Below are 16,446 nucleotides of genomic sequence, written 5' to 3' on the forward strand. Positions count from 1 at the left end.
CCCACAAGATAAAATTCTGATGACTCCTTGTTAAGAGTACAGAACTAGAAGATTAACAGAGCAGATTAAAACAGAATTGGAAGTACAATTACCATTGAATTAGATGGTTTATTAAGAATGAGACCAATATAATATGCTAGGCTCCTGATGCTGTTACATTGGTCAGCAAACATACATACATGCAAACATACACAGTGGTAACTGCTCAATCACTCTGGTGATACTTCTCAGGTGCTTGAAAAGGGAGGTGTCACAGTAAACAGAAAGGAGATGATTTCAAAATTGCCTTGCATGCACAGTCTCTATTTTTTCTTGCGATAAAGATCCCGCCGGACCGCACATCAGTATCTCAATCTGTATACACATGGTGCAATATATGCTAACTTTTCTTAAGATTTTGACTAGTCAAAATCGTTAGAATACATTGCACCATGTGTATGCACCTTTACAGGGGTGGATTGGGATGGAAAACCAGCCCAGGAAATTTATGGAAGCAGGAGTGGGGTCTGTTGAAGGGGCAGAATCCCTCCTTATAGGGCCTGATTCTGAGTTGATGTAGTTGCGGGCCTTCCTTGCATCTTTTGCTGCAGTTACGTCTCTGATTTGAATGCTAATGTGGGAGGAGGATAGTGGTAACCTGACACATACACAGCAATGGGACACAGGGGAAAAAAAACAGGGCAGTGGGTACAGGTAGAGATAGCACAGGGGGACATGGTACAATGACAGAACAGGGACCTGTTCAGGAGGAGGACTCTGTGGCAGGACAGGGGAAGACCACCTGGCGCTGGGACAGTGATAGGATTGGGGGGGGGGGGGGGAGGGGTAGGTGGACAGTGACTCTTTTTAGAACAAGAGGACACAGGGAAAACTACATACAGAAACAGGAGACGTGTGTTAAGTATGCTGCGAAAATGTGAAACCGCTAGGGTTGAGGTCACCCTGGGCTGTACGTTTATGTCTGCCAGGTACACGCAAGGGGTCACAAGGACGGAGTGGGTGTGTTGGGAAAGCCCATGTCCCGCTCCCCTGATAAACACAACCAAGGTTTCTAGTGTCATACCCATTAAAATGCTTTTGGAAAACCCCAGAGGTTACTTAAGCACACACAAGCTCACCTGCAAGTCACTCGCACACGCACAGCACATAGAGTGTATAGAAATGTGTGTCTATCTTCTAGTACCTTACAAACACTGAGCAGTCTTACTGGCTGGGCAGGACCCTGGATCTGCAGTGCAGCCACTTCTCCCCTCCCTCTGACAGCACCAGCAAGTAGGGATTGCCATCGACCATCGATTCAAAATTGATGGTCTATGGTCGATGTTGAATACTTGTACCATCAATGGGGAGAACCAGATGGTTTCCCACCATCGATGGTTCAGTGCTATCGAATTGTGTTGTTTTTCTCAGTGTCCGGGGATGGCGATTAGCCCTGATACCATGAAGCTATGCCCATTGGCTCTGATTGGCCCACATTTCATTGTACAGTAATGCAGGGATGACCATCAATGTGTAAAACCATTGACCCCTTCAAGATGGTGTTACACCATCGAGGTTATCCATCGGATAACCCACCGATGGCATCCCTACCAGCAAGGCTGAGCAAGAGCCCGTGTAGCCCCGCCCCTGCTTAGTCCCTGACTGCCTCCCAGTAACCACCGCCAGAGCTACAGCCTCTGCATCTTCCAGGTAGCAGCACTCTGAAGTGTGCGGCTGCTGGCCAGCCCGCAGTGTATGAGCCGACCCAAATGAGGTGACTATGGAACTGTCAAACCGGAAACTATCCTGAGCATCCGGTGGTCCAATCCGCCCCTGCACAGTTATACCTTTTTTATAATGTATCTGCTGTGAATAATATAGTCTGGTGATTAACTTTTTTTTTTTTTTTAACTAATCTATTTAATTGATCTAATTTAAACTGTGTATCTCTTTATAGTTGAGACCATTGAACTAGTAAACAATGACACCTCAGCCACAATTGAAGTTCTTCCTCACATGGACAATCCAACCTTTGAAAGTGAGGACTCCTCCCACATTCATAATGTGAAATCGTGAGCTCCTTGTGCAGAAGACGATGCAGATCCGGGACTGTCCACTCCAGCTGCCTGCAAAGTTTTAGTCTCCTTTATTTACTCATTTGTTAAATCAAGAGAAATTGTATGTGAGCAATGTTTTTATTTCATTGTCATGAAGTATCACAAACTAATGTGTAAGATACAGTGAAAACCCTAGGCCAGGCATGTCCAAACTGCGGCCCTCCAGCTGTGAAACTACATATCCCAGCATTCCCTGACACTGTTTTGCTGTCAGAGAATGCTAAAGCTGTGTCAGGGCATGCTGAGATGTGTAGTTTCTCAACAGCTGGAGGGCCGCAGTTTGGACATGTCTGCTCTAGGCATTCTACTGGTGCCTAAGTTAATTGTTAACTGGGCTATTTCTTACTCATGATTGAGCATATTATTTTATTTGGTAAATGTATAATTATTTTTAATTTAGGTTTGATATATATTTGCCTAATACTTTTATAACAAATTAAATTGTGTGTGTAATTTTCATTCCCTAGATACCTCACTAAATTTATTCTATGAAATATGCTGTATTTATTATGTTAGGTGTTTGGCACTGTCACAGGATGTAGTTTGCAGTGTCTGACAACTATTGGAAAATGTAATCTTCCTCCTTTTCCCAAACTGTGAGTGTCATACAACAGGCAATGAGTGGCTCTCCAGCATTTGTGGCACTTCAGGTCCTAACGCAGTGTTTCCCAACCTCTGTCCTCAAAGCACACTAACAGTCCAGATTTTAGTGATATCCATGCTTGAGCACAGATGGGCAAAACAAAATAACCAAGGTACTAATTAAGCCACCTGTGCTCAAGTGTGGCTATCCTTAAAACTTGGACTGCTAGTGTGCCTCGAGGACCGTGGTTGCAAATCCTTGTCCTAACGTGTTCTTTTAACCAGATGATGGAAGGACATTTTAGACTTGGGTAGATTTACTTAAGCTTCAAAAACAATGTGTTGATGTTGCCCATAGTAATGTATCGGATTATGTCTGTTTTCTAAAATGCAATAGAGAAACCATAGCTTAAATCTGGTTGCTATGGGCAACACCTCCACTCTTTATTAGAAGCTTAGTAAATCTACCCCTTGGTGTTCCACTACAGCTGACATGCACAAGATTCCTGCCCGAGTTTTACAGTATTTAAAATATGAATACTATTTTTGTGGGGTTTCCAAATTCAGGAAGATATTATAATCCTCTGGTTTCCTTGCATTGCCATCTTTGATACATTGGTCTCCATGTAGCTACATCAATAAAATTGTTGCAAATAACATTCATTTCTTAACTTCAGAAGACAAGTGGATTGGCCAAGAAGCTAAGATGTTTCCGAATCTTCCACAGAGTATTTGAAAATACTGAGTGTCCTATTTTATTCCATCTATGCACAATTTGACTAAGAATTATCCATCAATAATCCAGTCTACACAATTATAGTATAAAAATATGTAAAGAATTGTTAAATAGCCTATTTTAACTTCATCTATATGTTCTAATATAATAAAATTACTATTGTAAACATGCACCTTAAAGGATCAGAAAATCCATAATTAATAGTTTTGTTTTACGAAAGACCAAAGTGTAGATTTTATGACTGATTTTCTGCTTCATCCCTGCCTGTTCTTCTTGTTACTAGTTACACTACCCCTATTTTGATGTCCATGACTTAGCCTCCCATCATCCGAATGCTGATGTCTAATTCATCTGGCATCTGATGGGTCCTGTAGACTTCTAATACTTTCCTTGCTTGGTCCAAGTGGGTGAACTTAGTGCTAAATATATGGGCCTCTTATTCTCTAGTTTTGGCAATGGCTTCAATGCTAAATTAGAAAAGAGCCCCTACAACTAATATCCTTCAAATGAGACAATAAGACAATATGGTTGTGAAGAACAAAGGTAAATTGTGGTCCATGGATCCCCTCTTAATCACTTTTTGTAATTCACTGCTATTTAAAATGTCTTATGTTTTTTTAGTGGCTTTTTTTTTCCCTTCCATTTTTGGTATCCTTTAAACACCTTCCTTATTATTCTCTACATGTGGCACAGAAGATAACCTGTATTTGAGCTATCTCCTTCACGTAGTGCTATGACCTCACCGAAACACACTTAATGGGATGATTAAAATATTTCCCAATGTATGACACCTACACAATGCTGTGTTGTCTTCAGCTTGCCTTTGTCTTTTGATGTTTAAGACTTTGTATGCGTAACTATAATATGGTAGTCTGCTAGCTCTGAAATTGCCTCAAATCAAATATTGTAATATTTTCACTCCTGCTCATATCAGTGGATCTCTATTTAGTAGCAGCTACCTGTATGTAGATATGCTAGTTTGGCAATAACTTGGGTAACACTTTGTAAAATGGGAGTATGTCTTGGTTGCTGATCAGCACGGTCTAGAACCGCTAGGTTAGTGGCGACATGCTTCTGAATAGTATAAAATAAGCTAAATTAGGTATATGGTAAATTCTAACAAACTAATATACAGGAAAGGTTACCTACTCTAACAGATTATATATTTTATGTTCACTACCATCTTTTTTTTTTTTTTTTTTTTTTTTTTTGTGCTTGACCACACATCTTGTATAATGTAAAAACAAAATAAGCACTTTATTTTTAATGTCCTTTTAATGCAGTAACCTCATTTAATTAAATGTGAACAGACGTGTTATTAGGTAAATAATTGCTTTTAAATTATTTTTTTTTCTTTGTGTAATCCGGCAAATGTGTATCTGTAAAATGTTGTAAATATCATGATTTGTATTGATAATTTATGTAAATAAATGTATTCCAATAGTACTGTTGTATAATCATTCCAAATTTTTTAACACATGTAGGGGCAGATGCAATTAGCCACAAGTTGGCTTGTGGCACCCACTACTCGTATGTGTGGGAACTAGAGATGAGCGGGTTCGGTTCCCTGAGAGCCCAAGCCCGAATCTGAGTCATGCTTGGGTTTTCCCGCCTGACTCGGAAACCAGAACGAGGCAAAACGTCAACATCCCGCTGTCGGATTCCCACGGGGGTTTGGATTCCATATAAAGAGCTGTGCGTTGCCGCCATTTAAACTCCAGCATTGGAGAGTGTAGAGAGAGGACGTGTCTCCATCTTCAGTGTCCTACATCAGTCCAGTCCAGTGGTGCTGTGTTGTGCTGCATCCGTTCAGTGGTGGTGTACTGTGCTGCATCAGTCCAGTCACAGTGGTGGTGTCCTCTGCTGCCATATGTCCAGTTCTGCTGTATAAGTCCAGTCCATTGCAGTGGTGCTGAGTTATCCTGCATCAGTCCAGTGGTGGTGTCCCTGTGCTGCCACAAATATGTCCAGTGGTACTGGCGTATATAGGTCCAGTCCAGTGGTACTGGCGTATATAGGTCCAGTCCAGTGGTACTGGCGTATATAGGTCCAGTCCAGTGGCACTGGTGTATAGGTTGTGGTGCTGTCCATTCTTTTATATTGACTGTATTCTACACAAGACCAACAAGGGAACACACAGTATCAAGACTAATCAATTTTCGATAAGAGTGATAGAGTGAAAGCAACATACTTTTATGCAATTGAATTAATGTCAAGGGATCCAATCTATCATTTTTACATTGTATACTTTTTGTGTATCCCTCTTGTGTACTGAATATGATTTATGTGAACCAAGAAATGGCATGTCTGTTGTATTTTAACTAGAGATGTGCGGCGGGCACTTTTCGTGTTTTGCTTCTAATTCCCCGCTCGTGGTTTTGATTTTGGATTGGTTTTGCCAAAATCACCCTTTCGTGTTTTGGTTTTGATTTTGGATGATTTTTGTAAAAAAAACATAAAAACAGCTAAAATCACAGAATTTGGGGGTTATTTTGCTCCTACGGTATTAACCTCAATAACATTAATTTCCACTCATTTCCAGTCTATTCTGAATGCCTTACAATATTATTTTTAGGCCTAAAAGTTGCACCGAGGTGGCTGTATGACTAAGCTAAGCGACACAAGTGTGCAGCACAAACACCTGGCCAATCTAGGAGTGACACTGCAGTGACAGACAGGATGGCAGATTTAAAAAAAATAGGCCCCCTAAATCACACTTTTACTAACAGATGATTTTCAAGATCCTTTTAAAAATAATCTGTTAGTAAATATGGGATTTAGGGGTATATTGACTAAAAATTTATCTGGATCGATGTTTGGTCAGTTTTGTATTTTAGGGTCTAAATTCCACATTTACTAACATGATTTTTTTTAAACCTTTTTTTTTTTTTTTAAATTATGTAAAAACATCATGTTAGTAAATGTGATTTAGACCCTGAAACATAAAATTGACCAAAAATCAACTTTTAGTAAATATAACCCTAACAGTCCAGGGGATATCCATGCCTTAGCACAGATGGCTAAATCAAAATAACTGAGGTACTCACCTCAGTATGGAAATCCTTAAAATCTGGACTGTTAGTGTGCCTTGAGGACCGTGGTTGGGAACCCTTGCTCTATGTAGTAACAAAAACAAAAGAAATAAAAAAACAGGGTTGGTGCAGTATAATGGACTGTATGTATTACTTGTGTGTTAGAATAGTTTCTATACATTGTGGTTTAAGGACATACTAATGAGGTACAGTCAGGGCAGCAGAGAGCCTAGCTGGGCCCAGGTACTTTTCAAGGGGCGTGGTCTAATCTTAGAAGACGTTAAGCACCTCCATGGCCAAACTGCAGCCCAGCACACAGCAGTGTGTGTTGGGCTGAGGAGAAGAGCTGTAGCTGCTGCTGCCAGGTAGAGGGGAGAGAGGCCGGGGCCTTCACTGGGCCCGAGTAAATTTGTACCCTCTCCACCCCTCTCTCGGCACTGCTGGCTACAGTACCACTCATGAAATGCACTTGGAAGGTGCAAAAGCAGTATATAAGTCATAGTTTGACATCTGATCTACAGCAAAATCCAAGATGTGTAAAAGTAAAATCCATTTTGTGGATAAGGTTCTGAGCTACTGATGTCCTGGAAATGGCCACAAAATTAGATATATCTTGATGCAAATTAAGAAAGGACTATTCCTGGCACATTTTCTATGTCTAATGTCCTCCTATCAACCAAGCCATGTTGTTTGTCAACTTTGCCAATGGATACAGAACCAGTGTGTGATTACAATTGTAACCAATACACAAGATCTGTGTCATATTCAAGAGTAATAAACAATTCTGCCTGGCTAATGCAGAAATTACTTCATGGCTACCAGCCAATCCCCTAACGGTGTTAGATGCAATAGGCTAGATTATCTAATTTGCAAATTCATCCTGAATAGAGATCAGCCTATTCAATCTGAAGTGTTGGGTACAACTTTCTTAATAAAGCTTTACATCATATGTACTCAAGTGTGTATATGGACTCCTATACAGTAAGTAGGGAAATCCACTAGGTCACTTAAGTCTTTGTTTAGGGAACATAAACATAATATAGAATGTGGTCTGATCAAACATGGTGTATCCAAAATTTTTTCCACACACCATCTTTGTGATCCAAAAAGTTTGAATGTGGTTGGGGTGGAACATATTAAGAATACATTATGGGGAGGAGATTTTTTTCTGAAATTTACGTAGAATGGAAGCAATGTGGATATTCTGACTTCAGACTTTGCAAAAAATAGCAGACGTTCACAGGGATTTGATGTCTCATAAACTGGAAGGAAAGTTAATGGGAAATACATGTTTAACTGTACCGCATCCTGTCCATATAGTGGCCTCTATAATGTTTCTTTGAAAAGATTTCATATATAAATGATCCCCCAGCACCTGATTGGTACCATAGATAAGAAAGTTTACAGTATATCTACTGCAGCTAGAAGGGGGTATCACCAAGCTCACATTAACAAACACACAAGGAAATAACGGCAATAGCTGTGCTAATATAACGTCCTAAAGTTGTTTATCAGACCAGTATATTTGCATAAAACAATTTATATATATATATATATATATATATATATATATTATACACCACGCTGTTGCAGTGTTGCCAATGTTTCCATGTTCAGATAGTCATTTTCGTCATGATGCATATATGAAAAAAAGAGTACAAATGTACTCGCTTAAATCCCCTTCAGACTGTCCATGGCGACGGGGTCCCAGATGCGTGCTGCAATATGTGATGACGTCATTGGTTGCTCGGTGGCACGAAGGTCCAATCACATGATCTAAACAACAAACAGTGATTGGAAGATGTGTTGTCATAGTTGCCAAACAAAGCAGTTTAAGGTCAAGTTACCTACTAGCATTACTGATTAGTGTAGCAAAAAGTATCTTTTATTATATATGACTCTTCTCTGCTGTAGGTATGCACTGTTTTGATACTACATGCATTGCAATTTATCAGTGTCTGCATTTCTTTGGTTTGTTTGGCAACTATGGCTACGCATCTTCCAATCACTATTTGTTATTTACATCATGTGATTGGACCTCCGTTACGCCGAGCAGCCAATGACGTCATCACATTTTGCGGCATGTTTCCAGGACCCCAGTGCCATGGACAATCTGAAAAGGATTAAAGTGGGTAAGTTTGTATTTTTTATTTTTATGTTTGCACCCTGACAAAAATGTTTATCTGAACATTGAAACATTGGCAACACTACAACAGTGGTATTAATGATTTGCACTGTCACCATTACTTTCAATGTTTACATGTTTTCACTAGTTGTGACTGCATGTTTGAAGAGCACTTGCATATTACCATATATATGCAGGGTTGGTCTTACCCGTTCAGCAAAAGGATGCACAGAATGGAGGTACCTGGCTGGAGAGGCACTCACCCTGGTTTGCATCCCTGCTGATGTCCCCTGCTTCTGCGCCTGTCACACTACACTGTATGACAGGCAGTGGCGCCGGCAGCTTGAAGCATCCTCCCTCACCCCTGTGACAGTGTCAGTGTGTAGGACCTGAAATGGGGGTGAAGCTATACAGGACCAGAATGCTACAGAGGAGGATGAGCTGCTACAGATCCAGACAAAGGCTTTGTTAGGTAAATGGAGGGAGTAACACTTTCTCATTCTTTCTATATATCTGTATGTATGTATGTATGTATGTATGTATGTATGTGTGTATTATAAGTGGCACTTCTGTGGGCATTATGTGTATAAGCGGCACTACTACTATGGTCAATATGTGTATAAAGGGTGCTACTACTGGGGGCATTATGTGTATAAGTGGCACTATATGTATAAGCAACACTACTACTGGGGGCATTATGTGTAAAAATGACACTACTACTGGGGGGCATTATGTGTGGAAAATGGCACTACTACAACGGGCAATATGTGCATAAGGGGCATTATGTGTATAGGCGGCACTACCACTGGGGCATTATGTGTATAAGCGAAACTTCTACTATGGGCAATATGTGTATAAGGGGTGCTACTACTGGGGGCATTATGTGTATAAGTGGCACTACTAGTATGGCCATAATGTGTACAAGGCGCGCTACTATTGGGGGCATTATATGTATTGTCTGTGTGCTGCGTCCGCCTGGGATGCATTCAGGACTATACTATGAATTTGTGGGATCTATGTAGAGCTGGACGTACATCTATTGTTTTGCATCAGCTATGATTTTCTGTGTACCAGTTATAGTTGATATATGTCTGTATCCAAATTTTGGTGTCTCTTACACTCCTGTCTCCCTATGCTCTGGAGAAGTGGAATTAGAACACTGGGACCAGGCATACTAACTCTCCTGCTTAGAAGATCAGTACTGCCCCCTGGCCTACCCCTTTAGATGAACAGGGAGCTGGGGAAGGAGAACACCAGGACCAGGCCCAGAAGGGAGATTTCTATTGGACATAAGTGTGCTCACCACATTCACCCACCCATACAACTCCCATGAGATCCAGGACATTTATATATCATTTAATCAAAATAATATGCTACCTCGATTTTCAGTATCCAAAACCAAATAGTGTTTGTGGTGCAATATTGTTTACCACAGTTAAAGCAACATATAATAATAATAATAATAAAATAAGATTTTACTTACCGATAAATCTATTTCTCGGAGTCCGTAGTGGATGCTGGGGTTCCTGAAAGGACCATGGGGAATAGCGGCTCCGCAGGAGACAGGGCACAAAAAGTAAAGCTTTTCCGATCAGGTGGTGTGCACTGGCTCCTCCCCCTATGACCCTCCTCCAGACTCCAGTTAGGTACTGTGCCCGGACGAGCGTACACAATAAGGGAGGATTTTGAATCCCGGGTAAGACTCATACCAGCCACACCAATCACACCGTACAACTTGTGATCTAAACCCAGTTAACAGTATGATAACAGCGGAGCCTCTGAAAGATGGCTTCCTTCAACAATAACCCGAATTAGTTAACAATAACTATGTACAATTTATGCAGATAATCCGCACTTGGGATGGGCGCCCAGCATCCACTACGGACTCCGAGAAATAGATTTATCGGTAAGTAAAATCTTATTTTCTCTATCGTCCTAGTGGATGCTGGGGTTCCTGAAAGGACCATGGGGATTATACCAAAGCTCCCAAACGGGCGGGAGAGTGCGGATGACTCTGCAGCACCGAATGAGAGAACTCCAGGTCCTCCTTAGCCAGAGTATCAAATTTGTAAAATTTTACAAACGTGTTCTCCCCTGACCACGTAGCTGCTCGGCAAAGTTGTAATGCCGAGACCCCTCGGGCAGCCGCCCAAGATGAGCCCACCTTCCTTGTGGAGTGGGCCTTTACAGATTTAGGCTGTGGCAAGCCTGCCACAGAATGTGCAAGTTGGATTGTGCTACAGATCCAACGAGCAATCGTCTGCTTAGACGCAGGAGCACCCATCTTGTTGGGTGCATACAATATAAACAACGAGTCAGATTTTCTGACTCCAGCTGTCCTTGCAATATATATTTTTAATGCTCTGACAACGTTCAGTAACTTGGAGTCCTCCAAGTCACTTGTAGCCGCAGGCACTACAATAGGCTGGTTCAGATGAAATGCTGACACCACCTTAGGGAGAAAATGCGGACGAGTCCGCAGTTCTGCCCTGTCCGAATGGAAAATCAGATATGGGCTTTTGTAAGATAAAGCTGCCAATTCTGACACTCTCCTGGCAGAAGCCAGGGCTAGAAGCATGGTCACTTTCCATGTGAGATATTTCAAATCCACCTTTTTTAGTGGTTCAAACCAATGAGATTTTAGGAAGTCCAAAACCACATTTAGATCCCACGGTGCCACTGGAGGCACCACAGGAGGCTGTATATGCAGCACTCCCTTAACAAAGGTCTGGACTTCAGGGACTGAAGCCAATTCTTTTTGAAAGAAAATCGACAGGGCCGAAATTTGAACCTTAATAGATCCCAATTTGAGACCCATTGACAATCCTGATTGCAGGAAATGTAGGAATCGACCCAGTTGAAATTCCTCCGTCGGAGCACTCCGATCTTCGCACCACGCAACATATTTTCGCCAAATTCGGTGATAATGTTGCACGGTTACTTCCTTCCTTGCTTTAATCAAAGTAGGAATGACTTCTTCCGGCATGCCTCTTTCCTTTAGGATCCGGCGTTCAACCGCCATGCCGTCAAACGCAGCCGCGGTAAGTCTTGAAACAGACAGGGACCCTGCTGAAGCAAGTCCCTCCTTAGAGGTAGAGGCCACGGATCTTCCGTGATCATCTCTTGAAGTTCCGGGTACCAAGTCCTCCTTGGCCAATCCGGAACCACTAGTATCGTTCTTACGCCTCTTTGCCGTATAATTCTCAATACTTTTGGTATGAGAGGCAGAGGAGGAAACACATACACCGACTGGTACACCCAAGGCGTTACCAGCGCGTCCACAGCTATTGCCTGCGGATCTCTTGACCTGGCGCAATACCTGTCCAGTTTTTTGTTGAGGCGAGACGCCATCATGTCCACCATTGGTCTTTCCCAACGGGTTACCAGCATGTGGAAGACTTCTGGATGAAGTCCCCACTCTCCCGGGTGAAGATCGTGTCTGCTGAGGAAGTCTGCTTCCCAGTTGTCCACTCCCGGGATGAACACTGCTGACAGTGCTATCACATGATTCTCTGCCCAGCGAAGAATCCTTGCAGCTTCTGCCATTGCCCTCCTGCTTCTTGTGCCGCCCTGTCTGTTCACATGGGCGACTGCCGTGATGTTGTCCGACTGGATCAATACCGGTTTTCCCTGAAGCAGAGGTTCTGCCTGGTTTAGAGCATTGTATATTGCTCTTAGTTCCAGAATGTTTATGTGAAGAGACGTTTCCAGGCTCGTCCATACTCCCTGGAAGTTTCTTCCTTGTGTGACTGCTCCCCAGCCTCTCAGGCTGGCGTCCGTGGTCACCAGGATCCAATCCTGTATGCCGAATCTGCGGCCCTCCAATAGATGAGCACTCTGCAACCACCACAGAAGAGACACCCTTGTCCTTGGAGACAGGGTTATCCGTAGGTGTATCTGAAGATGCGACCCTGACCATTTGTCCAACAGATCCCTTTGGAAAATTCTTGCGTGGAATCTGCCGAATGGAATCGCTTCGTAAGAAGCCACCATTTTTCCCAGGACTCTTGTGCATTGATGTACAGACACCTTTCCTGGTTTTAGGAGGTTCCTGACAAGCTCGGATAACTCCTTGGCTTTTTCCTCCGGGAGAAAAACCTTTTTCTGAACCGTGTCCAGAATCATCCCTAGGAACAGCAGACGAGTTGTCGGCATTAACTGGGATTTTGGAATATTCAGAATCCACCCGTGCTGTTTTAGCACTTCTTGAGACAGTGCTAATCCCATCTCTAGCTGTTCTCTGGACCTCGCCCTTATTAGGAGATCGTCCAAGTATGGGATAATTAATACGCCTTTTCTTCGAAGAAGAATCATCATCTCGGCCATTACCTTTGTAAAGATCCGAGGTGCCGTGGACAATCCGAACGGCAGCGTCTGAAACTGATAGTGACAGTTTTGTACAACGAACCTGAGGTACCCCTGGTGTGAGGGGTAAATTGGAACGTGGAGATACGCATCCTTGATGTCCAAGGATACCATAAAGTCCCCCTCTTCCAGGTTCGCTATCACTGCTCTGAGTGACTCCATTTTGAACTTGAACTTCTTTATGTACAGGTTCAAGGACTTCAGATTTAGAATAGGCCTTACCGAGCCATCCGGCTTCGGTACCACAAAAAGAGTGGAATAATACCCCTTCCCTTGTTGCAGAAGAGGTACCTTGACTATCACCTGCTGAGAGTACAGCTTGTGAATGGCTTCCAACACCGTCTCCCTTTCGGAGGGGGACGTTGGTAAAGCAGACCTCAGGAAACGGCGAGGTGGATCTGTCTCTAATTCCAACCTGTATCCCTGAGATATTATCTGCAGGATCCAGGGATCTACTTGCGAGTGAGCCCACTGCGCGCTGTAATTTTTGAGACGACCGCCCACCGTCCCCGAGTCCGCTTGAGAAGCCCCAGCGTCATGCTGAGGCTTTTGTAGAAGCCGGGGAGGGCTTCTGATCCTGGGAAGGAGCTGCGTGTTGCTGTCTCTTCCCTCGACCTTTGCCTCGTGGCAAATATGAATAGCCCTTTGCTCTCTTATTTTTAAAGGAACGAAAGGGCTGCGGTTGAAAAGTCGGTGCCTTTTTCTGTTGGGGAGTGACTTGAGGTAGAAAGGTGGATTTCCCGGCTGTAGCCGTGGCCACCAAATCTGATAGACCGACTCCAAATAACTCCTCCCCCTTATACGGCAAAACTTCCATATGCCGTTTTGAATCCGCATCGCCTGTCCACTGTCGCGTCCATAAAGCTCTTCTGGCCGAAATGGACATAGCACTTACCCGTGATGCCAGTGTGCATATATCCCTCTGTGCATCACGCATATAAAGAAATGCATCCTTTATTTGTTCTAACGACAGTAAAATATTGTCCCTGTCCAGGGTATCAATATTTTCAATCAGGGATTCTGACCAAACTACCCCCGCACTGCCCATCCAGGCAGTTGCTACAGCTGGTCGTAGTATAACACCTGCATGTGTGTATATACTTTTTTGGATATTTTCCATCCTCCTATCTGATGGATCTTTAAGTGCGGCCGTCTCAGGAGAGGGTAACGCCACTTGTTTAGATAAGCGTGTTAGCGCCTTGTCCACCCTAGGAGGTGTTTCCCAGCGCTCCCTAACCTCTGGCGGGAAAGGGTATAATGCCAATAATTTCTTTGAAATTATCAGCTTTTTATCAGGGGCAACCCACGCTTCATTACACACGTCATTTAGTTCTTCTGATTCAGGAAAAACTATAGGTAGTTTTTTCATACCCCACATAATACCCTGTTTAGTGGTACCTGTAGTATCAGCTAAATGTAACGCCTCCTTCATTGCCAAAATCATATAACGTGTGGCCCTACTGGAAAATACGGTTGATTCGTCACCGTCACCACTGGAGTCATCGCCTGTGTCTGGGTCTGTGTCGACCGACTGAGGCAAAGGGCGTTTCACAGCCCCTGACGGTGTTTGAGTCGCCTGGACAGGCACTAATTGATTGTCCGGCCGTCTCATGTCGTCAAACGACTGCTTTAGCGTGTTGACACTATCCCGTAGTTCCATAAATAAAGGCATCCATTCTGGTGTCGACCCCCTAGGAGGTGACATCCCCATATTTGGCAATTGCTCCGCCTCCACACCAATATCGTCCTCATACATGTCGACACACACGTACCGACACACAGCAGACACACAGGGAATGCTCCTAATGAAGACAGGACCCACTAGCCCTTTGGGGAGACAGAGGGAGAGTTTGCCAGCACACACCAAAAGCGCTATATATATATCAGGGATAGCCTTATAATAAGTGCTCCCCTATAGCTGCTTTGTTATATAAAAATATCGCCATAAATTTGCCCCCCCTCTCTGTTTTACCCTGTTTCTGTAGTGCAGTGCAGGGGAGAGACCTGGGAGCCGTCCTGACCAGCGGAGCTGTGAGAGGAAATGGCGCCGTGTGCTGAGGAGATAGGCCCCGCCCCTTTTCCGGCGGGCTCGTCTCCCGCTATTTTGAGAAATCAGGCAGGGGTTAAATATCTCCATATAGCCTCTAGGGCTATATGTGAGGTATTTTTAGCCTTTATAGGTACTCATTTGCCTCCCAGGGCGCCCCCCTCCCAGCGCCCTGCACCCTCAGTGACTGCCGTGTGAAGTGTGCTGAGAGGAAAATGGCGCACAGCTGCAGTGTTGTGCGCTACCTTTAGAAGACTGCAGGAGTCTTCAGCCGCCGATTCTGGACCTCTTCTGTCTTCAGCATCTGCAAGGGGGCCGGCGGCGCGGCTCCGGTGACCATCCAGGCTGTACCTGTGATCGTCCCTCTGGAGCTTGATGTCCAGTAGCCAAGAAGCCAATCCATCCTGCACGCAGGTGAGTTGACTCCTTCTCCCCTCAGTCCCTCGCTGCAGTGATCCTGTTGCCAGCAGGAATCACTGTAACATAAAAAACCTAGCTAAACTTTCTCTAAGCAGCTCTTTAGGAGAGCCACCTAGATTGCACCCTTCTCGGCCGGGCACAAAAATCTAACTGGAGTCTGGAGGAGGGTCATAGGGGGAGGAGCCAGTGCACACCACCTGATCGGAAAAGCTTTACTTTTTGTGCCCTGTCTCCTGCGGAGCCGCTATTCCCCATGGTCCTTTCAGGAACCCCAGCATCCACTAGGACGATAGAGAAATATATATATATATATATATATATATATATATATATATATATAATAAGCAAGGTACTTTATTATATGCACTCACACTTTATCCATATTCATCCATACTCTCTAATGTATTTATATCCTTCTAGAGATATGGTCTCTGGAATACAGTGTCTAGTTCTGGAGACCATAGCTCCAGAACAGAGGCGTAGCTAGGGTTTTCGGAGCCCAGGGCAAGATGGAAAATGCCGCCCCCCCCCAAAAAAAATAAAATGAGCGTGGCCACACACCAGAAGGGGTGTGGCCACTGAAAATGGCCCACAGTGTCGGATACATTGCCCCACTCAGTGCCAGTTACATTGCCCCACTCAGTGCCAGTTACATTGCCCCACTCAGTGCCAGTTACATTGCCCCACTCAGTGCCAGTTACATTGCCCCACTCAGTGCCAGATACATGCCCCATTTAGTGCCAGATACATGCCCCACTGTGCGCCCCCCCCCTGGTCACTCACCGCTTGTTGTTGATATGTGAGGGGAGCTCCAGGTCTCCGGCGGCTGTCTGGCGCCGGTTCGCTAGCCAATCAGAGCTCGCGGACCGGCAGCCAATCAGGAGCCGGTCCGCAAGCTCTGATTGGCTAACGCCGCCGGAGACTCGACACAGCAGCGCTGCTAGGGCTTTCAGCAGCGGTGAGGGGAGGGAGAGACGGTGCGCTCTCCTCCCCAGAGGTGTATATAGGGTAAGGCGAGTGGGGCACGTGCCCTGGGCACCTTG

The 16,446-nt window shown here is 44.1% G+C and overlaps 1 protein-coding gene and 1 long non-coding RNA gene across 4 annotated transcripts in view; one reads left to right on the forward strand and one right to left on the reverse strand.

Annotated features, from left to right (window-relative positions):
- Nucleotides 1-4,808, forward strand: part of RNF128 (ring finger protein 128) — a 372,908-nt gene extending 368,100 nt beyond the window's left edge. For both annotated transcript variants that reach the window (XM_063937364.1, XM_063937363.1), the window contains exon 7: nucleotides 1,937-4,808. In XM_063937364.1, coding sequence (XP_063793434.1) covers nucleotides 1,937-2,055 — 119 coding nt within the window. In that variant the 3' untranslated portion in view covers nucleotides 2,056-4,808. The remainder of the gene's footprint in view (nucleotides 1-1,936) is intronic.
- The window catches only part of LOC134949032 (uncharacterized), a 52,068-nt gene that overhangs the window by 6,471 nt on the left and 29,151 nt on the right, over nucleotides 1-16,446 (reverse strand). Inside the window, exon 3 of one of the 2 annotated variants that reach the window (XR_010183086.1) lies at nucleotides 6,462-6,530. The exons of the other annotated variant lie outside the window; for it this stretch is intronic. This is a non-coding gene — a long non-coding RNA (uncharacterized LOC134949032). The remainder of the gene's footprint in view (nucleotides 1-6,461; nucleotides 6,531-16,446) is intronic. 2 annotated transcript variants of the gene reach the window in all.

The sequence above is a fragment of the Pseudophryne corroboree genome, chromosome 8 (genome assembly GCF_028390025.1).
Source record: "Pseudophryne corroboree isolate aPseCor3 chromosome 8, aPseCor3.hap2, whole genome shotgun sequence".
Classification (NCBI taxonomy): domain Eukaryota; kingdom Metazoa; phylum Chordata; class Amphibia; order Anura; family Myobatrachidae; genus Pseudophryne; species Pseudophryne corroboree.